At 38.3% G+C, this 27,463-nt stretch overlaps 1 protein-coding gene across 1 annotated transcript in view; it reads right to left on the reverse strand.

Moving 5' to 3' along the window:
• Positions 1–27,463, reverse strand: part of Ranbp9 (RAN binding protein 9) — a 63,452-nt gene that overhangs the window by 2,218 nt on the left and 33,771 nt on the right. Inside the window, exons 3-13 of the mRNA XM_090356500.1 lie at positions 25,304–25,356; positions 23,331–23,498; positions 19,871–19,893; positions 17,810–17,994; positions 14,911–15,023; positions 12,412–12,520; positions 10,606–10,796; positions 9,933–10,077; positions 7,034–7,155; positions 4,850–5,001; positions 142–253 (exon numbers count right to left, since the gene is read on the reverse strand). Coding sequence (XP_090212626.1) covers positions 142–253; positions 4,850–5,001; positions 7,034–7,155; positions 9,933–10,077; positions 10,606–10,796; positions 12,412–12,520; positions 14,911–15,023; positions 17,810–17,994; positions 19,871–19,893; positions 23,331–23,498; positions 25,304–25,356 — 1,373 coding nt within the window. The remainder of the gene's footprint in view (positions 1–141; positions 254–4,849; positions 5,002–7,033; positions 7,156–9,932; positions 10,078–10,605; positions 10,797–12,411; positions 12,521–14,910; positions 15,024–17,809; positions 17,995–19,870; positions 19,894–23,330; positions 23,499–25,303; positions 25,357–27,463) is intronic.

Below are 27,463 nucleotides of genomic sequence, written 5' to 3' on the forward strand. Positions count from 1 at the left end.
CTGTTTTTATTCCAGTAGAATCCGCATAATCTGTACTTGGCAAAAAGGAGAATGGTTTCTGTACTCCAACAGAAAAGCGTTATTTTATCAAAATATAAAAATTACAAATATCTGGTTAACTTGGCTTTTGGTTTTACTTACCTAATATTGCACTGTTGAGAGCTGAGCACACAGGTTCTCTCTGAATTGGATCAAGTTGATTTCCAACTGGGCTATTCCAAGGATCTGAATATGCTAGTAAACTGAATGCATCCTGTTTTAAAAAAAAAAAAAAAAGTTTTTCACTTCAATAGTTCGGCTACTGTGATCACAATGGTTCCAAGTTCAGAGAAGGGTAAATGACTAAGGATCTCCATTATTGTGACTTTTAAACCCATTTACCCCTGCTTCTGGGATACTCTGCATTTCCAAACTACACAGTATGCAGCAAAGCTGCTTTTTCTTTCCAATTTTCCTGTGAACAAGTTTTTGGGGGGTTATGAGGCTTGGACTTGGCCTGGGTGCTGTCCCTAAGCTCTTCAGCTCTAGGCTACCTACCACAAGTGCCACTTCATGTTTTCCAGAGGTTAACTGGAGATAAAGAGTTTCAGGTCCTTTTGTGCTCAGGCTGGTTTTGAACCTTGATTCTCAGATTTTTGCAAAGCTTAAATTTACCCTGTAACAGCTATCATTCTAACAAAGTATCATTCACATAGTATAAGTAAATTAAAACAGAAGAATCTGTTCAAGGAATGATTTTTCTTTAATCCTCAAAAAGTTAAATTAAAATCTACAAAACTTTCTTCGTGAATCTGTATCTTGAACACCATCAGAAAAGATGTAACCTTAAGTTGTCTCAAGTCTCACTACCCTCTAGGCATTTAAAATAACTCACAGAAACAATAATTCCAGCAATTTAGTAGCACTAAATTTCGAGGAGCATTGTTTCAAGCACTAATGGATCATGCCAATAGTTTTAATAATGTTGTGCGGCTGGTATTGGTCATGCTAAAAGGCAAATGGAGGCAGTGAGAAATCAAGGTCACATAGTATTGTACTCATTTAGTAAGATGCAGTTTCTCCTAATTACCAATCTGAACATTAAAATGAACATGCTTATATTCTGTTGAATACAGCTGCCAGACAGTGAGGACACACAGTGCTCACACTAGTCACTGCTTCCAGAACAGACACACAGCGGAAGACAGGTAGAAAAGTAATGATCAATGTATTCAATGAGCTAACAGAGCCCCTGAACTCTGAGGCTGAAAGAAAAATTATGGTGAGAATTAGACCCTAAAATAAAACCTCACTAAAATTTCCATTAATTTTTTTTAACAACACAATGGGGCTGGGGCTCTAAATAAAAGGAATATCATCAGAGCTGGGCATGGTGGCTCATACCTGTAATTCTAGCTACTCAGGAAGCTGAGATCTGAGGATCAGGGTTCAAAGCCAACCTGGGCACAAAAGGACCAGAGACTCTTATCTCCAATTAACCTCTAGAAAATGGGAAGTAGGGCTTGGCTCAAGGGAAGGTTAGTAGCCTTGAAATGAAGAGCGCCCAGGCCAAGTTCAAGCCCCATGACCCACCCCCCCAAAAAAGGGATTATCATCAGAAGTAGACCTGATTTTAGAAACATCAAACAGCAGCACTATGCAACACAGCTTAGGAGTAAAACAGAACTAAAGTAAGAAAAGATAAGCTTTTTAAAAACAATAGGTTTATGCCAGTAGTAAACAACTATAATTTATTATTCTTCATAAAAGAAAATGAAATCTGCAAAGTAACATTTTTTTGTTTTTGCCAACTTTGGGGCTTGAATTCAGGGCCTGGGTGCTGTACTTGAGCCTCTCTGCGCTCAAGCTAGCACTCTACCACATGAACCGCAGCACCACTTCCACACTGCGTGAAGTTGACTGGAGATACAAGTCTCATGGGGACTTTTCTGCCAAGGCTGGCTTCAAACTGTGACCCTCAGATCCCAGCATCCTGAGTAGCTAGGATAACATTCATGTTTTAAACCTTGCTGTAATAGGTAATGAATGATGAACTAAGGAAATACAAATAAGCAATATTAAGATATTAACTAGCATCAGTACTATAGTAGTATCTATCTGGCTAGCTGGTTTTTTAGAAAGAAGTATATAGCAAGAACCACAATAATATCCATGTCCTTTCACTCAATGAAATAATTTTAAATAATATCAACATCACTGTATAAAAGTATCATCTAAGGATTTGACATATGTAACTAGAATACAATAGAGCAATGCATAAAACTCATAGCAACACATCAGATTATCTCAGAGCCATTTAAAAATAATTTTAATGTATAGAAAATGGGAATAGAAACTATTACTCATAAAACCAATAAAAAATGAAAATACACAATAGTGTTACTCTATTAACTTGGCAATGTATATGCAACATGAGATTTAAAGCTACAAACTGAAAATATTTAGGTGGTAATTGTGCCATTACATGTTCTGCTCTATTTTAAAGAAAAAGACAAACAGGGCACTTGTGGCTCACACTTGTAATTCTAGCTACTCAGGAAGCTGAGATCTGAGGATCATGGTTCAAAACCAGCTTGGGCACCAAAGTCTGTGAGACTCTTTAACTCCAATCAATCCCCAGAAAACTAAAAGTGGCGCTGTGGCTCAAGTGGTAGAGTGACAGCTTTGAGCTTAAGAGCACAGGGACAGTACCCAGCCCAGAGTTCAAGCTCCGTGACTGACAAAAAAAGAAAAGAGACATTTTTTCAATGGAGATAATTTAAGGGAAATGTGTATCATGGAATTGGGGGAGTTGCCCATTACAATGTTATCTAGTAGAGCTACTTTGGAGCATATAGTTTCAATTTGGAACTTAGGTTTAATCTCTAACATGATAAATACCACACCACCCACACAAACACAAACTCTTTGAGATCTTTACTTTCTTCAGTGCAAGGGACAAAACCTAGAACAGCCTGATTTCAGTCAACATTCTACCACCAAGACAAATTCACAGCTTAAAGGGCTCAAACACCAAAAGAATTAAAGACCATGTCTTAAAACATCCTTAGGGAACAGGGAAACAAGGGCTGGAATACTCCTGTTTTTGCTTTAGTTAATATTCAGTTTTTCTCTTTTGGCCTGGGGCCCCTCAGACAGCAAACCTTCTACCTAAGCCTCTATGTACCTGGGATTAAAGCTGTTCCAATAATGCCCAGATTGTTTGCTGAAATAGGGTCTCAATTTTTTATTTAGGCTGGGCTTGAACTGCAATTCACTGATGTCAATCTCCCAAGTATCCAGAATTACAGGTGTGAGCCACTGTGTCTGGCTAAAAATATTCAAAAGCAAATGTAGATAGTTATTCTCTGATATATGTGACTGTTTACATGAAAAATTGTTTTAACCCTACTACTTACCAACTATTTACCATGAAAGTCATAAGTCAACCTTTTTTCTTGTAGCTCAGGGTCCCTATCAGGAAGAAGTTAATTGTGCTGTGTAGTAATTGGAGTTCTCATTGAAGCACTATTTCTCTTCCCACCCTGGCTTGTCAAATATAAGACTGCATGCCTTACCTATGCAGGGTTTTACAGGGGTTTTTTTTGTTTTTGTTTTTTAGGTGTGGTTTTACAGGTGCCTAACTCCTATTAGAGTAGAAAGACTATTGTGCAGGTTGATATTTGCTTTTACTGGTTTTATACCAAGAGTATTGTGCAAGGTGCTACTAGGAGCAAAAGCCAATTTTTGTTAGTTGTGAGCCTTTTCCTATCATACTCTTATCAGCCTTCAGGCTACCAAATGCATTTCTCTCCTTTGCTTTTGTGGACTTCATAATGGTTGAAAAGCCGGCATAGTTGTTGGATGAGGCTAGTGAAATTTTAGGTAGAGCCCAGTTAAGATGAGGTACACCTTTGAAAGATGCAACAAATCCCTGCTGTCTTCCAGTGTGACACAAAGTGAACAGCCTCATCCTCCAGCAGCTCCCAACACCAAACATAGCCTGTTCTCAACATAGGACCAAGGACTAGGACAGAAATTTCTAGAAAGATTAACAAAATCAATCTCCTCAGCTGAAATTATGCCAGATTTTGTCACAGTGATGAAAAAAACTCAGGCTTCTTCCAAAACATTTAGAAGAAAATGTTTATTTAAAAAAGGGGGCCCAGGAGTTTGGCCTAGTGGTAGAGTGCTTGCCTAGCATGCACGAAGACCCGGGTTTGATTCCTTCGTACCACATACTTAGAAAAAGCCAGAAGTGGTGCTGAGGCTCAAGTGGTAGAGTTCTAGCCTTAAGAAAAATCCAAGGACAGTGCTCAGGCCCTGAGCTTAAGCCTAGGACTGGCCAAAAAAAAAAAAAGTCAACTTTGGGCAGAGAGTATGGCCTAGTGCTTGCCTAGCATGCATGAAGCCCTCCCTGGGTTTGAGATATGAAATGTCCTCCCTAAAGCTCATATGCTAAAAGCAACAATGGCCAAAGGTAGGGAATGCCTTTGAAAAGTGACTGGAGAAAGAGGCTCTAACCTTCACAGACTCATCTATTAATTCTTAGCTTTTAATGGACTGTTGGATGATGGTAGAAATTTGAGGAAGAAGACTTTCTTGGAAGACGGTCTGAAGAGGCAGGCCCTTGAGGGTACATTTTGTCCTGTGCTCCTTTTACTTGCTGGGAGCTATGAGGTAATAAGCAGCTTGCTCTAAACACATGATCCCCTAACACAACGATCTGAATCTCCACAGAACCAGAAGCAACAGATCCAAGGGACAATGGACTGACACCTCTGAAAATGTGAGACAAAAATAATCCTTTCCTTCTTTACTTGGGGATCTTGTCAAAGTGCTGAAAAATTTACTGACATGACACACTTACCTTCAACATTTTTTTATTTGCTGTGTTCTTGCCACACTCTCTCCTCAGCTGCTCACTCATTGCTTGCAGCTCTCGCCCAAAGTGGATCATTCTTTCTATGGCAGCCTGACTTCCCCCACACAACTGGCGTCTTAACTGACTCGAATCAACTTCTGTAAGCAAACAAGCAAATATTTTATTATCTATGGACTGCAGAACAGTGAAGAACATAAATTTCTGTAGTATCTTGTATACTCAGTTATTTCATCCAAGTCATTGTAGATTTCTATATTCGTTCTTTCCTTTCCTTTTCTTAAAGAGATTGGGTCCTGCTATGTGGCCAGCCCAAGATCCTCCTGCCTCAGCCTACTTAGTGCTGAGATTACAGACTTACACCACCACACCCAGCTACTTAGACACATAGATTTCAGAAATTTAACAAGAACTTTGCAGCTCAAAAGCATACTTCATCTGGGTCACAAGAGATGTAGAATCCAATGTCTAGCACACAAATGAAAAATGAAAACCTTTCAATGTTATAATAGACCCATGTTAGGAGATAGTCACAAGAATTTAAATTCTCTAAAACTTCCTAAAAACAAACCATAACTGCTTCTCAAACTGTATTATCTGACATAGAACAGAAATATTTCTGAAAACTAAAAGAAGCTAAATGACTCCAATAAAAGCATAGAAGATAACAGTTTGCTAAAGAGACTAACTACTTTTAGAACAATTACGACTTTTATGAAGTACTTTCGTAATATTACACTTGGATTAACAATTAGTAACCAACAATATGGTAATTGTAAGTCATAATAATATTAAACCATTAATGTAACAAGACTGATGGTGCTAATGTCTAACATTTACTAGTAAGTACATGGTACTATTTGCTGTTCAGGTTAACTCATTTACTCTCTAAAAGTGATCTATGAGTCAGTTATTTTCTCATTTTACAGATGAAGAAACTGAGGAACAGAGAAGTATTTTTTCCAAGGTCAAACAACTAGTAAGTGGTAGTGGCAGTTGCAGAAATAAAATCCAGGTAATATAGCTCTAGAAATCCTGTTTGTTTTGTTTTGGTCAGTCATTGGGCTTGAACTCGGGGCCCCAGAGTTGTCTCTGAGCCTTGAGCCACAGTGACACATCTGGTTTTCTAGTGGTTAATTGGAATCTCACAGACTTTCCTGCCTGGGCTGGCTTTCAACCGTGATCCTCAGATTTTCGACTCCTGAATTCCTTTAGGTCCTGCTTTTAACCATGTTTAAACTACTCTTTAGAAGCTAAGGTTGTGGCTTATATCCATCCAATACAGTAAAACTAGGCTGCCTTTTGAATAATGAGTAATCGCTTTTAGTATCAAAATACTAACCAATCAAACATTGCCAAGGAATTTCAACAATTCATGTTTCAATTAATTTTCACTCTCCAATTGATGGGACTGTTTGTAAATCGTTTTACTTTGGGGTATAAACTATCAACAAAACAAAATTATACATGCAAATGTCAATGAGCCACACTGTTTGAGGGCGTTTATAGGGCTGAATTCAAGGCCTGGGTGTTGTCCCTGAGCCATTTTTTGTGCTCACGGCTAGGGCTCTACCACTTGAGCCACAGACCTCTTCTGGCTTTTGAGTGGTTAAATGGAGATGAGCCTCAGGAGGACTTTGCTGTCTGGGCTGGCTTCAAACTGCAATCCTCAGATCTCAGTCTCGTCTCGTGGGCAGCTCAACTAGCATTACAGGCATGAGTCACCGGCACCCAGACACATTTTTTTTTTTAAAGTATAAGAGGACTATCTAAGTATTATTTATGTGCCAGGCAGAGCACTATGAATGTCGCAGATCTGCATTCAATGAACTTAACAAATTCAGTTTAATTAAAATATGGCTACCCACTTGGTTTTACTGATTATATTGGAAAACAAGTCAAGATTTCTGCTCTCTCCAATCTTAAATACTCTAAGGGTTAAAATGGGTAAGGCAGTATTGCTGCACTCAATCTGAGCCTACACGATGGAGCTGAGCCAAAAAACTAGTACCTCACTTTCAGAGGAACTGAAAGCAATTCTACGCTCTCTAGAAACACTCCCAAGAATGTTTTAAATTTGGTTTATGCTCATCAGCTGTAAATCAGTACAAGTAAGAACATAACCTTGTAGTCATCATTTTTATTAAAAATGTAAGAAATATCACTGCAGACCCATTTCGGTGTCACAATCTTCCATTTCGTGGTCATGTTTAGAGCTACCATTTAGGAAACCATTGGATGAAGTTTCTCCAACTCCATTGGAGTAGTGATCTGTTTCCATGTCTACATCATTACTGAAAACGAAAAAACAAACCTAATTTTAGAAATATCATTATTTGTAGCTTAGGTTAAAATAAATCACTATGCAACTATGTAGCCTACAATAGTAATAGCAATCTGCAAATAAGGTGTTGAGTTAGATCTCAAGCATTCAAAGCCAAATACATGGCTGATTTGTAACAAATGTGTACCCCAGAAGTGAGGGAGAAAAAAAAAATGTACAAGTGCAAAAGTGTAGTGACATGTGTATAACTTTACATAAATTCATACTTTGGCACAATACTTTTAACTTTTCCAAACTCTGGTCTAGACTTAGTGAAACAACCGCCTTTTCCTGACACCCATCCAGCCACACCACCACTTCCCCAGTGAAGCCCACTGCTGAACTGCTCCCACCTTCTCCTTCCTATCCAATCTGCTTCCAGCCTGCTTCTCCATCAAGTCAGAACCTGTGGGCTTTTGTCCTTACTACTCAAAAATAGGTTCTCTCAAAGGCAAAAGATACTTTCAAAACAACATCAAAAAATCTCACTTGCTTCCACCTTTTCAGCTCTTGGCAATAATTCTATCTTGCAGGCTATCTTACAGTTTAAAAGTTTATGTGTGTGAAGATGGGGGTGTCTCACTATGTTGCCCAAGCTGCCAAGCTGGCCTCAAATTTATAATCCTTCGACACTTTCCTGATCCTCAGCTCCATTCTGTAAAATAGTTTAAACTGGAATTGCAGGTGGACACCACTACATCTGATTCAACAAGGCTTCAATTTTTTTTTTTTTTTGATGGGTCATGGGGCTTGAACTTGGCCTGGATGTTGTCCCTGAGCTCCTCAGCTCAGGGCCACCGCCCTACCCTTGAGCCAAGCCCCATTTCCCGTTTTCTAGAGGTTAATTGGAGATAAGAGTCTCAGGTCCTTTTGTGCCCAGGCTGGCTTTGAACCCTGATCCTCAGATCTCAGCCTCCGAGTAGCTAGGATTACAGATCTGAAACTGGCTAAGACTTCATTTGTTAACAGCTATCATGGATGGTTTCCAAACAGCTTTCATTTTTCACTCATCCCACCATGAATAGCTTTATGTCAATTAAAATATCTGGATATACTAAAGTTTATCAATATATACCTTTTGAAATACATCACCCGCTTACAAGGAACAATACATTATCTAATCTTTTAAGACTTTTGTGAAGAACTGGTTAACAGTTATACAATCCAAAAATAATTTCCTATTCAAGCATGAAGATTAGTAATAGACCAATGCTAATCATAGGGACATATAAAACATATGGCAGGGATTGTAAGTTAAGGAAAAAAGTGGCATCTGATCTTGAATTCTGCCCTGAAGAGAAGTTACTATGGAGGTGAGTGAAGGTAGGGAAAGAACACTGGTGTGAGGGATGAGGGAAAAAGTACGAGTTTGCAAGTCAGAAATCCTGGAATGTAGTCTCAGTTTGCAACTTACTACCTACTAATTGTTGACTGCTGTTAAAATGTCCTTTACTTTTCTGATATACAGCTCTACATCTGTAAAATGGTGTAAACAGTCAATACCACCTTTACAACACTGCTGAAAGAAACCTATTACCAATTACAAATAACAAATAACTGTTATTGTTGAACAATAGAAGCATTTTCATTATCAACTTGCTGTTTTACCTTTCCTACTAAGCACAAACAAGATGCTGTGTCCCCCACCCCTCCAATAAAGGTGAGCTCAGGTAATAACAGGTCTAGTTAGCAACTTCCCGCTGGAAGGACAGTGTATAAGAAGAAAACTTGCACACTAACTGCAGTCTTACATCAGGCAAAGGCAAAATCTCCAACCAACAATAGTGACTCAATTATAAAATACAAAAGTCAACACATATTTCAGTCACAATTTCTTTACCACATTAGTTTTCTAGTATGTCAGCTCTACTGTGAAAAGCTACTTCCATCTCCCCAGCATGAGACAGTCCTTTTTCTGATGGTCTCGTATCACTTTTGTGGCCTCCCTTATAACAGGTATTGCACGACCCCAATGTTTTACAGAAACACGTGTCATGTGTGATAAAAGACTCCTTTCTGCAGAATGGCATTTCCAAGTATGATTCCATGCAAAACATTAGGTTTTGAGTAAGATAAATAGATAAACACTCTCTAAAAATGCCATATGACCAACTGGTTCAAGTTATAGGACCAAATTAGTATCCAATGGATTCAGATGCTGGACAACTGGTAGATGGAGCACACAAAAATTTGCTCTTGCACACTAATTCAAATGATCATAATCTGTGGACTTTAAGGGTTCATGAATACTAAACTTCAGTGTGTCAGGCTCATAGTACACTGATAGATACTTCTCTTCATCTTCATTGCTTGTACAATGTTTGGTCCTCAATATTATCACCATGGTAACACTATAAATGACTGAACCATCTCCCCAAGTTTCATAAAGACAAGATTTAAAAAGATAGTCTGTGAGACAATCTGTACATTATTAACCCCACAGTGCACTCATCCATCTAGATCTGTAGCTAGCAGGAAGATGATGCACACAGCCCTCCATCTGTCCTAACAAGCTGCTTAGAGGAAAGAGGGCACTTAGGAAAGTGGAAAAAACCCCAAGAGTCCATGCGCATACTAGGAGACTGAAACACGTTGAAAACTCAACTCACTGTGATTTTTCATTCTTGCGAACGTGAGAACCTCCAGACCCCCACCAATGTGTGGGTCATACAAGTTCTTCTAAAATCAACAAAGAAATTAGCTGCTAAGATGGTCGCTTCCACTAATGCAAACAAGGAAACTACTTACCTGGTGAAGTTATTAACTTGCTGTGACCTTGACATATTTATACTGTTCAGTTCTGGTACATTCAAATTGGATGACTGATGTTTACTATGGCAATATGATTGATGTGCTTTATTTGATATGACACCGTTACTACAACTTTCAAAACCTGGGGGGGGAAGGGGAGAAGGAAAGATACTACATAGATCAAAAAAACCAAAACCCATGATTTATTGACTAGGATGTTAATAATACCCCATATTCTGACTTTATATATTTAAAACTTTATTTAATCCTCACAATCTCCCTATAAAGGCAGGGCATTCATATACTGCTTCATAGCAGATACATTCCAAAAAGTATGTCTTTAAGGGATTTCATTGCTGCATGAACATTACGGAGTGTATTTATACCAATTTAGATGGTATGGAGTGCTATATATACATGTAATATATACAATACAATGACCATTTTAAATGTACATTGTTTATGGAGCTTTACTAGTGAACTACTAAGCAACTGTTAAGTTACTTCGTGGGATTGATAACATAAATGTGAATCTACAAATTTTCATCTTGAGATGGAGTTATTATAACATAACCATTACACAGCTACACAGAGAATGTCTACTTGTTTTGTGGTTCAAAATTATTAAAGACAAAAATTTTAAAGTTAGATCATAAGACTGAATTCTCACCAGAAAAATGTGCAGTGCTTCCTTTTCCTGATGCTAAGGTATGGATGTTCACGCCATGACTGGGGCTCATACTGGGGCTACTGAAGGGTCGAGGACTAACTGGGTAACTGTCTTGAGACTTTGGGCTTCGGCCTCCCAAACATCGTACTTCACTATCTGTACCATTCACCATTTCTATAAACTGCCGAACTCTAAAAGACAAAATTGAATTTTACTTAGACATCTCTCTTAATAGCTTTGGGTTTATATAATAGCATTTTCCAAGTTTACATTATTCAATAGGTCTGGTGTTTGCATACAACAACACATATGTACCTATGATATAAAAATATTACTGTCCTTCCTCACCCTGTCCCAATCCCAAGGTCTTAGCCAAAACAGGCTTCAGTAATTCAACCACTTGGAGAGCCATGCTCCCAGTATACGGTGAAGTGTTAGGTTCATAAAGTCAATTTTAAAATGCAACATGAAGATGGCTATTGCCTAAAAAAGCAGGGGGGGGGGGGAAGTCATATGAAAATAAAAGAAATCAGCCCCTTTGTGCATTGCTGTGCTGGTGGGAATAAGAAGTGATGTTAATTGCTAAGGTAAACAGTATGGCAGTTCTTCTAAATGTTAAACATAGAATTACCATATGATCCCCTTCTGGTCAATTAACCTAAAGAGTCTAGGGCAAGCTGGGCACCACTGGCTCATGCCTATATTCCTAGCTTCTCAGGAGACTGAGATCCAAGGATCACAATTTGAAGCTAGCTCAGGCAGGAAGGTCTGCAAAAGACTCTCATCTCCAATAACTAATACCAGCTGTGGCTCATGTAGTAGACAGGCCCGCGTTCAAGCCCCAGGACTGGCAAAAAAACAACAACAAAGAGACTTGAGAGCGGGTATGTCTATATCAATATTCACAGCAGAATTGTTTCTAAGAACCAATAATAGACAGAAGTAACCAAAATATCATCAAGAGATGACTGGATCCACAAAATGTATCTCTATTATTATGATGTAGGTGTTCAGCCTCTGAAAGGAGGAAGTTCTGGCACATACTGTAATATGCTCTGTGCTGCCGGTCTTCAAATGATCAATGCTACCCTGGAGTAGGGTAGAAAGTATGTGGGGGGAGGGGGGAGCGGGGGACAGGAGAGATGCAATGTTTGAAAGAGATGCATAGTAGGAAAAGTAGGAAAGTGTGAATATGAACAGAATTCTACATCTGACAATAGTTAAATGGTAAATTTTACGTGTACAGTTGTCCCTTGCTATATTGGGGCTCATTTACTTCGGCTTAACTGTATCAAAGGTTGTCATCTTTTTTTACTTTTTATTTTTTTAAATACATGAAACAGTGATCTCTCACCTACTGTAGGAGTTAGGTTCCAGAGACCCCGGCAATAGGTGAAAATCTGCAGAGTGGCAACAAGCGAACCTCGACATATCAAGGGATGATTAACGCTGCTACAATGTAGATTTTCCCTTATTGAGGGGGGGCTCTGGAACACAACTCTGCAACAGGTGAGGGACCACTGCATTCTAAATAAAATCCTCACCTTGTAAGCTTTCCCATTTTTGTTTCTGGTAGGAGGGATGGAACCCAGGACCTTACACATGCAAAAAGCACATTCTCTACTACTGCACTATACCCACCTCAAAGTATTTAATCACCTTTTGCTTAAATGTACTATTATGAAATTACATATAAATACCTGAAACAAGGTAAAACATTAAAATTACAAAAGCATAAAAATGGCTGTAATTATTTGACATGTTTAACAAATATGCACAATATATAAAACGTTTTATTAAACTCACTTTAATGTAAAAAGGAGATTAGGATTTCTTTCAAGTAAACTTGGGTATAATTGTTGGGTTGTTTCAATGGCTTCTCCCATTCTTCCTGCTAACACCAATTTTTGAATTCCTAGACAAAAAAAGAAAGGAAAGAATTAACTTCTAAGAAAGCAGAAACAAACTTAATGGCTCCTCAAATAGTAAAAATCTTTAAAACACATTTTTAGAACAAAAAAGTACTTTCACAAACTAATATACAAATAATATACAGAAAACACTTATTAAATAATATTGATGTTTCAAACAGCTGAGGATGTGACTCAGTGTCAGAACATTTGCCTAAGTGTATACAAGGCCCTGGATTCAATCCGTAATACTGAAAATGAACCAGTGAATGAATAAATTAATAAAGTTTCAAACAAGTACCTCAGGAGACTACATTTTAAAGAAATATTTGAGGCCAGCCACTGGGCTGGTGGCTCACACCTGTAACCTCAGCTACTCAAGACGCTGAGATCTGAGGATTATAAGCCAGTCCAGGCAGGAAACTCTACGCTTCCTCATATCTTCAATAAGCTACTAAAAAAAGCCAGAAGTAGCAATATGGCTCAAGTGGCAAAGCGTTCTACTTGAGCAAAAGAAGCTTGGGGACATACCTAATCCCCGAGTTCAAGCCCTAGGACCAGTAAAAAAAAAAAAAAGAAGGAAGAAAGGGAGAAATAATGTTTGAAATGTCTTACTGGATTTTTTTTGAGCTTGCTGCCTTTTCAAAAGGTCTAAAAACTTAGAAAATACTAATAGAGTGTTCAGTGTGTTCAAACATTTGCTGAATTAGAAACTGAGGATAAAAAATGAGTGTTACTATTGCTGGAGTATTAACACAAAGAAAAAGACAATATGCTACATACAACAAATATAATCAGAATCATTATAGCAATTTCACCTATTACCAGCAGTGTCTCACACCTGTAATCCTAACTGCCCAGAGAAGCTGCTATCTGAGGATCTGGTTCAAAGCCAACCCAGACAATACAAAGCTAATTTCCAATTAATCACTAGAAAACAGGAAGTGGGGCTGTGGCTTATGGGTAGGATGGTAGCCTTGAGCTGAAGAGCTCAGGGACAGCACCCAGGCCAGAGCTCAAGTCCCATGACCCACAAAAAAGTTTTTTTTTCACCTACTGCTTTCAACTGTATGATTGAGTCCTTCTGTTTGGCTTCCCATCCCTGTTCCCTATCATCCCTGCCCTGGTGAGTACCAGCACTTACGTTAGCAAATGGACTGTTTAGTTTTCAGGCTCATTTGCCCTGGTTAAAACAGGACAAACAAGAGGATGATGAAAGTAATGATCACATGACAGTGACCAAATGCATTGTATTCATAAACTACTTTATAGAATGATAACTCCTTTGTAAAACTACTTAAAAGACAATAAAAATATATTTTAAAACTAAACAACTAAAGAACAAGACAACACTAGGTTTCAAGCTAAAAATACAATCAACAGTTATGTTTATATCATAATTCAAATTCAAAGATCTCCAAATTTATTTCTTTTTTAGCAATGTTTTTCTTTTTAACAATTTTTGTCATTTTTCTTTTTTTAGCACTGGGAATTGAACACTGGACACTGTACTTTCTAGGCAAGTACTTTGCCACTGAGCTACATCCCTAGCCCTTCTAAACTTTTTTTCATATACTGTTTCCACTATCTCATTAAGACCCACTTTTCAATGAGATCTGTTAAGTGTTTATTTTGTAAAAGCCTAAATAGTAAGACACTTCTTTAAAAGTTTCCCCCAAATTATTATCTCTTTACATTTAGAATTCTAACAGTCAAAAAGCCAATGTTTAAAGGTCAATCTTTAAGCCAAGTGTGGTGGGTTCACACCTATAATCCTGGCTACTCAGGAGGCTGAGATCTGAGGATCAAGGTTCAAAGCCAGCCTGGGCACCTGAGACTCTTATCTCCAACTAACCTCTTAGAAAACAGGAAGTGGGGTTGGCTCACGGGTAAGGTGGTAGGCTTGAGATGAAGAGCTCAGGGACAGCGCCCAGGCCAGGTTCAAGCCCCATGACCCTCCACCCCAATCTTCAAAATGTCTATGAAAATTAATTTGAGGTACTCTCTAACATGATTTAAATGATACATTCAATAAAAACTAGAGTTACTATAACTTCCTGTATTATTATTAGCCATCAATTAATTACAAGACTTTCCATTTTAATAAGTGTATATATGAATACACTGCATCTTTATCTGGCCTCCTTTCCATTATTTTCTCCTTCCACGCCCCTTCCCAAACCAGACTCAAGGAGTTTCTTGATTTTCATTTTCACATATGTACTCAGATTATTATGACTATATTTGACCTCCTTCCCTGTTTATCTATCTCCTTTCCCACTAGTACCCACATCCTAGTCTAAACATCCTTAAATTACTTAAAGAAAATAAACTTTCTAATTTGAAACATATAATTTGAAAACAAGTGTTAGCCACACACACACAGTGTCCTTACTTTGTCTATTCTTGATGGAAGCTAATTCTTCTAGAACAGTCTGGTCTGTAGATCTGGCAAAGGCCTCTGCTGTGGCACAGTACCCGTGGTGAACTAAATACGATGAAACCATTCTTAAAATTGAAAGAAGAAACATATCTTTTAGTCATGAGAACATAAGCTCGACACTGCAATTTAAGCTCGACACTGCAATTTTTGTCAGTCAGGCAACTCTGGTATTACCAATCTATTCTATTAAAAAATTATGGCTTTTGTAATAAACTCTCAAGCTGAAAAACATTTTGTTCTAGTAACACATATTCCAAAATACTAACTGCAAATAAATACACTACCCTAAATATTCTAAGGGCATTAAACAGCATTTTCTCTGATTCTTGGCTCTCTTATTGTATTTCACTTTAATTACATGACATCCTAGTAATACCTTGGCATGTGTAAGACATATTTTTAATTAACAGATTAACTCTCAGTGTCCTGGAGTTCAATCATTTTCCTTGCCTACTTGTTAACTGGCATCACAGGTGTAAAAATAATAGTAAACTCAGAGAGAACTGTCCAGTCAGAGTGGGATCAGTCTTCTAATCAAAATCAATTGATCAGGAAACTAGTGAGTCATAACTTACAAAAAAGTTAACAATCTTCTCTAAGAGAAGAGTGTATGTGTTTATTTTTGCCCATCCTAGAGCTTGAACTCAGGGTCTGGGTACTGTCTCTGAGTTTCTTTAGGTAAGCATTCTACCACTTAAGCCACAGACAGCTCCACTTGTACCTCTTTTGGTAGTTTATTGTAGGTAAGAGTTTTCTAGGCTTTTCTAGGCTGTCTTTATTCTGATCACCAGATTTCAGTCTCCTAAATAGCTAAGATTACAAGCATGAGCCACTAGTGACTAGTGAACAAATATTTTTTTTGCCTCCTCATTTTTATTTAAGAAGGAAGATTATGTAAATTAGGTCACTCAGAATCAAGCAGATTAAGTAAACTTATTTCAGCTTGGTTGAATAAAAACTACATGTTTGATGTAAATATTTGACACTCTATAAGAGGAACAAATGTATTTTTTTAAAAAACTTTCTAGGGCTGGGAGTTTGGCCTACTGGTCGAGTGCTTGTCTAGCATGCATGGAGACAGGGGTTCAATTCCTTGGTACCACAAATGGTGCTGTGGCTCAAGTGGTAGAGATCTAGCCTTGAGAAAACCCAAGGACAGTGCTCATGCCATGAGCCCAAGCCCAGGACTGCCCTCCCCCCCAAAAAAAGCTTTCTAGTCAGAGAGGGAAAGTGGGAGAAAAACATGGGAAGAGATCAGTGTTCAAGAAGTAATATACCTAATTACCTGTGGAATGCAACGGTGACCCCTTCCATACATCACCCCAACAATTAAATACATTTTTAAAGAGACAGCTTTCAAGTGTTCAAACCATATACTTAATTCTACCACAACTCATATTTAGAAAAACCAGTGATCTAATAATACTGTTCCCCAAAACTGATGATGTCCTAAAATTCTACTATGAATGTGCCTCCCCCTGATGTTACTAGAGCCAGTTAGAAAATGGTCAGAGCCTGACTCTCTAGGACAACTAAGGGAAGGAAGGCAATGAGGCTTTCTATGAAAAAGTCTTGTATCTTTTTCCTTTTTTCCATGAAGGTCCTCAGGCTTCAATTCAGGCTCTAGGCAGTACTCCTGAGCTCTTAGTCTTCAAAGTAGTTAGTATTATAGTCGTGGGGTGATTTTCATCTTATTTTATTCTACTGTTCAAATTAGGACAAAGGAAATCTTTCAGAATGGACTTCCTAAGCAATCACAGTAGCAATTTTGTTTTAAAAAAAAAAATGGAGGGAGAAGGTAAGTTGTTGATTGTAGAAATAAGAGCACAGGGCCAAGAGTTTATCTAGTGGTCGAGTGCTTGCCTAGCATGCACGAAAACCCAGGGTCGATTCCTAGATACCACATACACAGGAAAAAAAGCCGGAAGTAGTGCTGTGACTCAAGTGGTAGAGCTTTAGCCTTGAGAAAGCCCAAGGACAGTGCTCAGGCCCTAAGTTCAAGGCCCCAGATTGCCCCCCAGTCCCCCCCCCACAAAGCTTTGGGCAGGAAGTTTGACCTAGTAGTAAAGTGCTTACCTAGCATGCATGAAGCCCTGGGTTCAATTCCCCAGAACCATATACACAGAAAAAGCCAGAAGTGGTGCTGTGGCTCAAGTGGCAGAATGCTAGCCTTGAGCAACAAGTGTCAAAGGACAGTGCCCAGGACCTGAGTTCAAGCCCCAGGTCTGGCAAAAAAGAAAGAAAAAGAGAGAGAGGGTGGAGGGATATCACAGTATTTCTTCTATCAATATCCTGCCATGTTTCTGTGGAAATCACTTTTATACCATTAATAAAATGCTGCTGCAATCCATTCCAGCACATGGTGACTATTAAATCATAGTCAGATATATCTATGTAGAATGAGGGCAGTTATAATCTTATAATTACTTAATAAAGGGATTCCAGTAACATGAAAATTCCTGGTATCATTACGAAGTAAACTAATGAAAAAATATATCCAAATTATGAAATACAAATATATACATTATAGATATATATTCCAATACATGTTGATGGTAAAAGAATCAAACAATAGTTCTTTTCCTACATATAAACCTGAACTACTGCTGAACAACACAGTCAAACACATATTCCCCAGAAGCAGAGATCCTGAATTACAAAATCTAGGTTATCCCTCTGACTCTTAACTTCTGTATCAACATTACTATCAACATTATAAAAACCCAAGGGCAAATAATGAACTAACCTAGCCTATGACCAACTATCACTTTAATTCCCCTATCAAATTAAGACTGAAATGTCTTATTTTTAAAAATGAGTGAGAGTTATATCTAAAGTTCTTCACTCTTACTTTTGTATCATGGTCTGCCATTCTCCTTCCCGGTCTCCAATTGGAAAGCGGTCTATCTGTGCCTGTATTTTGGTTCTCCATTCGCGCATGTAGTCTTCTATATCAAATACAAAAGGATGTTGCCCAAAATTGGCATCAACCACTTCTCCAGGTGTCTGAAGCCCCACAGTAGGATACAAATTTGGCTGAAAGACAACGTATTTCATTGAGCATGCAATTATGTTATAAGAAAGACGAAAGACTTATTTATCCTCTTATTGCTATCTTTGAAAGAACAGAACCATAAATTTACTTTATGATCATTTAAAGAAAAATTTAAAGAGGATAACCTGTATCTAAATATGATATTAAATTTCAGAGAAGAGGATATATTTAATAACTGTTAAGCCAAACAACACAAATGAGAAATCAAACTCAAAATAAAACGAGTACCTGAGCACAGTGGCTAACTCCTAGCTACTGTAATCCTAGGTACTTTGAAGGAGACAGGAATCAAGGTTTAAGGCCAGCCTGGGAAAAAACTTTCCCCTTTACCACGAGTATCATGGACACTGCAACTAGTAGATAAGGTATCCAAAATCAAACTTCTACTAATGACAGTTACCATTCTTACTCTGGTAATATCACCACACTCACTTTTCTTCAAATAAACCAACCAGGTACGTACGCTATGCCTCTCTTCTCTTGGAACACTTCATTCATGCTCTACACAGCCACTTACAATTAGCTAACTCATGGCCTGCAGCCAGTAACACAAGTTGTGCTCTGAACAAAAAGGAGCAGCTTATTCACTATGTCCGGCTTTTGGACTTTCATGCCATGTACGTTCCTAATACTTAAAATCTTTTAGAATACATTATAATTTACTGTGTTGATATTTTCTTGTACTACTCTTCATGTTCCTAGGTACTACAAAACTAGCAAAGAACTGAAATCTTTACTACCTGGTCTTTCAAATGATAAATCCAACTGACACCTGGTAGGCCTAAATATAGACTGGACAAATAAATGATGAGAACTGTTACAAACTCATTTGCCAAAGAAACACATTTTGAATGCATATTAAAAATAAAACCTATTTTAGGGGGACAGAGTAGAGCAGCCAAGGCCGGAAGTTTGGTCTAGTGGTTAAAGTGCTTGCCTAGCATGCATGAAGACCTGGGTACCACATACATAGAGAAAAGCCGGAAGTGGTACTGAGGCTCAAATGGTAGAGCTCTAGCCTTGAGAAAGTCCAAGGACAGTGCTCAGGCCCTGAGTTCAAGCCCAGGACTGGCAAAAAAAAAAAAAAAGTAGAGCAGCCAAACTTAAGGTCTGGAGTTCAATCTCTAAAACAACACCATTGTTTGAAATAGTTTTGATTTACTTTGTGCAGCAGGATCCAGTGCAATTTGGAGTCTAACTTCTTAAGGTACACAGTAATTAACAAGAGTGAGAATTCTTAGTGTACAAATGGCACGTGGCATACAACTGTGTTTTAAACATCCCAGGTCTATTTTTTCAAGGAGTGGGCAGCATGCAGGGTGAGGGTGATGCTTCTTAAAACAGGCATTCTACATCCTGAGAGTTTTTTGTGTGCCAATCCTGGAACTTAAATGTAGGGCATGGGCACTGATCTTTTTGCTCAGCAAAAAGATTGCTAGCAATCTACTAGTGGAGCCACAGCTCTACATCTGGCTTTTGATGGCTAATTGGAGATGAGTTTCACAGATTTTCTTGACCTGGCTGGCTTTAAACCAGGATGATTTAGATCATTTCAATCTTTTGAGCAGCTAGGATTAAAGGTATGAGTCACCAGCACCAGGCTTGTTCTGGTTATTTTTGCCTGGGCTAACCTGGACCATAATCCTCTGACTACATGCTTCTTGCCATAGCATGACTGCTGCACCCAGCTTTGTTTTGTTAATTGCATGAGAGGAGCTTCTTACAAATGTTTTGCCAAGATTGGACTGAAGACTAGTACCTAGCATTACAGCACCCTCTCCAGTTATACCTTCTATATACAGTTCTTTTCATCGAAAAAGGGGGAGGGGAAAACTGCTTTAAAAAGTGGTATCTTACCGGTAAGTCAGTGAAAGCAATACCTAAAAAAGGAAACAGAATGGCATTAGAAGCTGTTTTTCAAAAGCAATTAATAGTGACAAGCTGAATATATGTAACTAAATAGAAAGGAGAAAAATGTTAGAACAAACAATTAAAGCCTGAATATTAAACAACAACAACAAAGGACTAACTTTTCTCAGTATCACTAATGGATATCTGGTTGAATGTTATCCCACTGATGACACCAGCCTTATTTCTGAGAGGCTGCCATTACCTCCACAGTTTTAAAAATGGTTTCAGATGTATTTCAAAAGCTACAAGAGAAGCCACATAAGGAAACTGGCTGCAAAACTGTTATATGCTTTTCTTATCCTCAAACTGTGCTATTCCTCACCATCACTTTACTTGAACTAGCTTTAAAGTAACTGTATGTGGAAAGAAAAAGAGATGTTGTTTTAAAAGATGAACAAAGGCAGATCTATCCTTGAGCACAAAGAAGCTCAAGGACAATGCCCAAACCCTGAATTCAAATCCTAGGACTGGCAAAAATAAATACAGATCAATCGATGGATCAATCAATTGATAAGAGTAGCCATAAGCCAAACTGTGAGTAAACTTTACTCTTGAATTTTTCAAAAAACGCCAGCGCTGGTGACTCACATCTGTAATCCTAGCTACTCAGGAGACTGAGATCTGAGGATTGAGATTCAAGGCTGCTCCAATCAAAGACCAGAAAACCAGAAGTGGCACTGTGGCTCAAATGATAAGAGTGCTAGCCTTGAACTGAAGAGCTCAGGGACAAGGCCCAGGCCCAGAGTTCAAGCTCCATGTCTAACCCTTCCCGTGCCAAAAAAATTTTTTAAAGGGGCTACAAAGAGCCAGACATGGTAGCTCACACCTGTAATCCTAGCTACTCAGGTGGCTGAAATCTGAGGATGGTGGTTCAAAGCCAGCTCTGGCATTAAAGAACATGATTCTTCTTTCCAATTAACCACTAGAAAATGGGAAGTAGAACAGTAGCTCAAGGGGTAGGGTGGTAGCCCTGAGCCAAAGAGCTCAGGGACAGCACCCAGGCCCAGTGTCCAAGCCCCATGACTAACCCTCTCCCCCAAAGAAAAAACTGAGCCCTGAGTGTTGCCTGGTGGCAGAGAGCACACCTAGCATGCATGAAGCCCTGGTTCCATTACTCAGTACCACATACACAGAAAAAGCCAGAAATGGTGCTGTGGCCCATGTGGTAGACTGTTAGCCATGAGCACAACACAAAGAGGCTCAGGGACAGAGCCCAGACCCTGAGTTCAAGCCCCATGACTGGCAAACAAAAAAGAACTATACTCATTACCTTACTTATGTAACTATATAACTGTAACCAACTCCCCCACCACCCCCCATTTATCACCTTTACAAAAAATTAAACAGTAAAAAAAAAAAAAGAAAAGAAAACAGTGTAGGGCAGGAAATTTGGCCTAGTGGTAGAGTGCTGCCTAGCATGCACGATGATCCAGGTTCAATTCCTTGGTACCATATATATAGAAAAAGCTAGAAATGGTGCTGTGGCTCAAGTGGTAGAGATCTATCCCTGAGAAGGCCCAAGGTCCTGAGTTCACGCTCCAGGACTGGCACACACACAAAAAATAGTGTACCAAAATGACTGTATACTATTTACTAAATTATTTATTTGCCAGTCCTGGGCTTGAACTCAGGTCCTGAGCACTGTCCTTGGGCTTTCTCAAGGTTAGAGTGCACGTGCTCGCTCTCTCTCTATATATATATACATATATATACATATAGAGAGAGAGAGAGAGATAGATAGATAGACAGACAGATAGATAGATAGATAGAGACAGTGCTCAGGCCCTGAGCTCAAGCCCAGGACTGGCAAAAAAAAAAAAAAATTTTAATTCCAAGTTGGATAACCCCACAGAATTTACCAGACATAGCTTTCATATGCTATTCAAAGCATAAAAAGATGCCCCTTTATAAAGTTGGTATAACTATTTCAGTTTTACATACAAACACAAAACCAATTTTCTAGATATGTAGGATGGGAAGGATAGAAAGGGGGGAAAATGATGAAAGGAATAACACTGATCAAGATGCGTTTTACACAAAAATGGGCATGCTAAGTTTAAATCCCTTACATAACTCTTGAAAGGTAATGGAGAAAAAGTAATAAAATAGTTAATATAGAATAATTATATAATAAATATAAGTAACAAAATAAAGCCCAATTTGTGTTGTTCTATGCATGCTGATTTGTTACTATATGAAGCAAAAAGGAAGGATACCCACCCAAATGAAAGAATGGTCTTATCAGACAATAATTCTGATCTGAGAAATAGAAGGATTAACCTGTAAAAAAGTTCTCTGTACTTGTAGTTTTCTGGTTTGCCATGAAGGTTTCTGAAATGTTATCTTCAATAGATGAAATGATACTCAATAAATTTTTAAAAATGCAAACTAAGTTTGCTTATATATTGAAATGTTTCTCCCTTTGTTTATATAGTAAGCAAATACATACATCTTTAAAGCCCTACATGAGTCAGAAACTGAACTATTTTGAGTGAACTGTCCCATTTGAGAATAAGCACACAGTAGCCTCATATCTTCTAGCTGCTACTATCTAGACCAGAGAGGTGCAAACTTTTCCTGTGAAGGACCAAACAGTATTTTCTGCTTTCTAAGTCTTCACTGCCACTATCAACTCTGCAACTATATATAGGAAAGCAGTCACAAACAAAAGACTGTGTCCATATTCCAAAGAATCACAGACAGGAGGCAGTGCTAGCTGTATCTTTAGAAAAGTCCTATCATTTCCTCTTAGTTTTACTTTTTTAGTTTTGCTCCCTGCCACTGACGTATCCACTATCCTACAGACACCAGGCTTAGCCATATATGTGCGTGTGTGCGTGTGTGTTGGGGGGGGCGGGGCCAGTCCTGGGGCCTGAGCACTGCCCTTGGGTTTTCTCAAGGTTGGAGCTCTACCACTTGAGCCACAGCACCACTTTCAGCTTTTTATATATACATGGTACTGAGGAATCACACCTGGGTCTTCGTGCTTGCTAGGCAAGCACTTTACCACTAGGCCAAACTCCCGGCCCCAAGCCATGATTTATTTCTAGGTCGTTACCTTTAATTGTCCATGCTTGGACACCACTCTCCATGTGATTAATAATCATAGCACTATTACCTAAAGAACTAGATCTTATTACACAATGTTTTAATTAAGTAAAACATTATTAAAGCAAAACACTTTGCATTCCTATTGCCAGAATAAATATCTCAATAATAGGGATTATTTCTGTCGATCTTATACATATTTATATAGAGCTGCCTTTACAAAATATAAGCCTTCATCATTTCTTAAACTTCCACTTGGGAGAAACAATTCCTGGAGATAACTACAAAGGAGAATCACATAATAAACATGACTACCATAGCAGAAGTTATTTTGCATACAATATATCATTGTCAATACCTAAACTATGTCCATTCTTGGTGTAAAAGCAGGTGTTGTTGATAAGGTTAACACAACAGCCAATGACATCACCAGTTGTAAAAGTTGGTCCATAAGGTTGTCCGGTTCCAGAAGAACAAAATGAATGTCCATCATCACCATGGTAACCATATGAATGTTTATCCCAACCTGAAGAGAAAGGTCCAGTGTGTTTACAATGTAAAGTAAGACTCCTCAGTAATACCTTTATTTGCTAACTTACACACAAGCTAAGCCAGAATAGTCCAAGAGATAATATGAAGAGAAAATATCCAAATGTACATTTACATTTCAACAGTTACACTGAATAATTATTTTATATTAAAATACCACTTACAACTTGAGAAAAATAATTTAACCAAACAAAGGACTAAAACCAAGTATTAAACAAAAGAATTCTACCAGAAATTATAAACATAAATGAAATGCAACATCCATAACAGGATGTTTTTCATGAATGCTTCTTATGCTAATGCACCAAATGAATATTGCTTCAATTTTAATCTCTCTATACACACTACAGAATAAAAGATTTTATCTTATTTAACTACTACAAGCTTTTCAAACCAGCAATCCAAAGCCAGGTAATGTGCGATCTTACCATAATGCCAAATTACAAACATTCTACATCATTATTAAGAAATTTATCAGTGGTGCATGCTGTGGCTCAAGTGGTAGAGTGCTAGCCTCGAACACAAAGAGGCTCACAGACAGTGGCCAGATCCTAAATCCAAGCCCCAAGCTTAGCCAAAAAAAAAAAAAAGAGAGAGAGAGAGAGAGATCGAGAGGCCAGGAGTTTGGCCTAGTGGTAGAGTGTCTGCCTAGCATGCACAAAGACCTGGGTTCAATTTCTCACTACCACATATATACAAAAAGCCTGGAAGTGGTGCTGTGGCTCAAATGGTAGAGCTCTGGCCTTGAGGAAAGCCCAAGGACAGCAGCTCTCAGGAAAAAAAAAATTTATCAACACACACACACACACTTTCCTTGCCAGTCTTAGGGCTTGAACTCAGGGCCTGAGCACTCTCCTTGGGCTTTCCTCAAGTATAGTGCTCTGCCACTTGAGCCACAGCACCACTTCCAGCTTCTCTTCCCCACCCTCCCCCCCCAGGTCATGGGGCTTGGACTCTATGCCTGGGCACTGTTGTTCCTGAGCTCTTCAGCTCAAGGCCACTGTCCTGCCCCTTGAGCAACAAGGCCACCTCCTGTTTTCTAGTGTTTAATTGGAGATAAGAGTCTCATGGACTTTAAGTTCCTCGGCTGGCTTTGAACTACGATCCTCAGATCTCAGCCTCTTGAGTAGCTAGGGTTATAGGATTGAGCCACCACACCTGGCACTTCCAGCTTTTTCTGTGTATGTGGTACTAATGAATTGAGCTCGGGCCTTCGTGCACACTAGACAAGCACTCTAGCACTAGGCCAAACTCCTGGCCCTCAACACATATTTTATCAATTACTTCTAAAGGGAAGTTTTAAATAACATCTCAATTCTCAAGTATAATTTTAAGCAAAAAAGACACAAGGAAATATCAAGTCAACACATCTGATGACTGTTAAGATAACAAATATACTTTGCTTTGGTGTATTTTTCTATTTTTTAAAATTGAATCCAGAGACTTAACAATGGCTAGCTACATAAGAGATCTTTCTTTCACTGGAGCCAGACCTTTTCCTTTCTCTAGCCCTTGTTTCCCTGTTTCTCTGGTACTTAATTTTATGTACCCCCCTCCCCCCCAAACACTGAGGTCTGAACTCCAGGGCTTTCTACTTACTATGCAAATGTTCTTGAACCCTATCTCCAGCTATTTTTTTGTTTGGAGTCTTGACAGTCTTGCTTTTTGCCCAGTCCAGGCTGCATCTTGACCCACAAATTTACAGTTTATACCATAATTAGGAAGACAGATTTAAGCCAGGGCTAGTCATTAGACTACAATAGTTAACAATTGTAAGTGTACCTGGTAGTCTATTCATGTTCACACCTTGAGCAGAAAGACCAATTCCCATGTAACTGTAAGGGGAAAAAAAGAAAAATGCAGTTATAGCCATGTACATGAAAATTACTAACTACTCGCTTAACATTATCAGTACTAGGAAACTCCTGTATAGCAGCAAGAAATGCTAGTACAATTTATTACAAAGCTACAACTGGCACCATGGGTGCTTTTTTTTTGTTTTGTTTTTTGTTTTGCCAGTCCTGGGCTTGAGCTCAGGGCCTGAGCACTGTCCTTGGATTTTCTCAAGGCTAGAGCTCTACCATTTGAGCCTGAAAACCACTTCCAGCTTTTTTCTATGTATGTGGTACCGAGGAATTGAACCCAGGTCTTCATGCATGCTAGACATGCACTCTACCACTAGGCCAAACTCTCGGCCCCATTAGTGCTTTTTGCACTGATTCTCAGTAAACTTATTTAGTATTCACTCATAAATACACCTGAAATCTTATTAGTAACTTACAAATGCTTTATTATTTTTAAATCCTATAATTTTACTCTATTAAAATCTACCTTCTGCTAGACACAGGTGGGTCACACCTATAATCCCAGCTACTCAGGAAGCTGAAATCAGAGGATCACAGTTCAAAGCCAGCCCAGTGAGGGAAAACCATGAGACTCTCATCGCCAATTAACCACTCAAAAAAAGGCGAAGTGGCACTGCGGCGCAAAGTGGTTAAGTGCTAGCCTTGGGATAAAGAACTCAGAGACAGTGCCCAAGCCCAGGGTTCAAGCCCCATGACCAACCCAAAACTCCCCAACCCCCCTCCCCGCCGCTGCCAAAAAAAAAAAAAAAGAAAATCTATGTTTTCTACAATTACTTAGGATTACTACTTCTCCAAACAACTATCAATAAACTTGTAAGGGAAATTGGAAATAAATCTTAAATAAGACAAAAATTTGTTTCCGAAAGGACACAGGGAAAATTTGGTTCAATCAAATGGAAGATATGAATTCATATTTAATTATGCAAAATTTGTACAAAAAATTCTGAAATAAATAAAATTATACTGAAAAATACGTGCCTTGGATTTTCTAAAAACTGGGCAAATAAACTCTACCTAAACAAAAGATTATTAATTATTTATTATTATTATTATTGTTATTACTGCCGGTTTGGGGGCTTGAACTCAGGGCCTGGGCTGACTTGGACTCAGGCCCCTGAGCTTCTTTGGCTACTTCCAGCTTTGTTTATACAGTACTGAGGATCGAATCCAGGGCTTCCTACATGCTAGGTGAGCACTTTACCACTAAGCCACATTCCCAGTCCTTAATTAACTTATAAAATTAAAAGAAAATAATCTCCAAAAAGATAAATACATAGGGTAGTGATTAAAGTTAATGAACATTTTCAAAAACATATAAAGCATTAAGCTAAAACCTAAAGAGTAAACTGAGTATAGTTTATTAAAAGTGTAAGCAGTCATATAGTAGTACCAGAATTTATAATAGCACTTGAAAAAGTTTAGTTACTATTTCTTATAAAAACTCTAGTAAAATATGAATAAAAGGAAATTATTCGATTTGACACTCTTCTTTTCCAAACCCAACACAAGCAAGACCATCAGTAGTGACACTCTAAAACCATATCCACCTCAGGAATATAAAGCTACCCCTATTGTTAAATAGTCTTTGAAGGTAAAAGAAAAGTGAGTTATTTCTGTTCATTAGGATAATGTACATTCTAAACACAGAATCTACCAAAAGTGATTGTAACTAAGTATTCTGGAAAAATAGCAGACATAAGAAGTGCATTTTCACTGTCTAGGAGCAGCTAGAAAATAGAAGTGGGAGAACATCAGCCATACAAACTACAGAAACTAAAGGCAGGAGTAACATTCTGAAGTGAAGCTCAAAATACAGTAAAAACAACAATTGAGTATGTTTCTAGATAACTGAATGACTGACATAAAACCAGCAATCTTTCTAAAAGGAATATATATATATATATATTTCTAAAAGGAATATATATATATATATGTTTCAAGACAGATTCTAATCCAATTTCTTAAACTAGACAAAATGGTATTTAAAGTCCACATGTAAAAATACAGAATTCTAATCAGAAGACAAAAAGAAAAATAAAAAGATTCCCCCTAGGATACTGAAAATAGCCTTGAGCTG

Source organism: Megascapheus bottae, chromosome 22 (assembly GCF_031878675.1).
Source record: "Megascapheus bottae isolate mThoBot1 chromosome 22, mThoBot2.hap1, whole genome shotgun sequence".
NCBI classification, from domain to species: domain Eukaryota; kingdom Metazoa; phylum Chordata; class Mammalia; order Rodentia; family Geomyidae; genus Megascapheus; species Megascapheus bottae.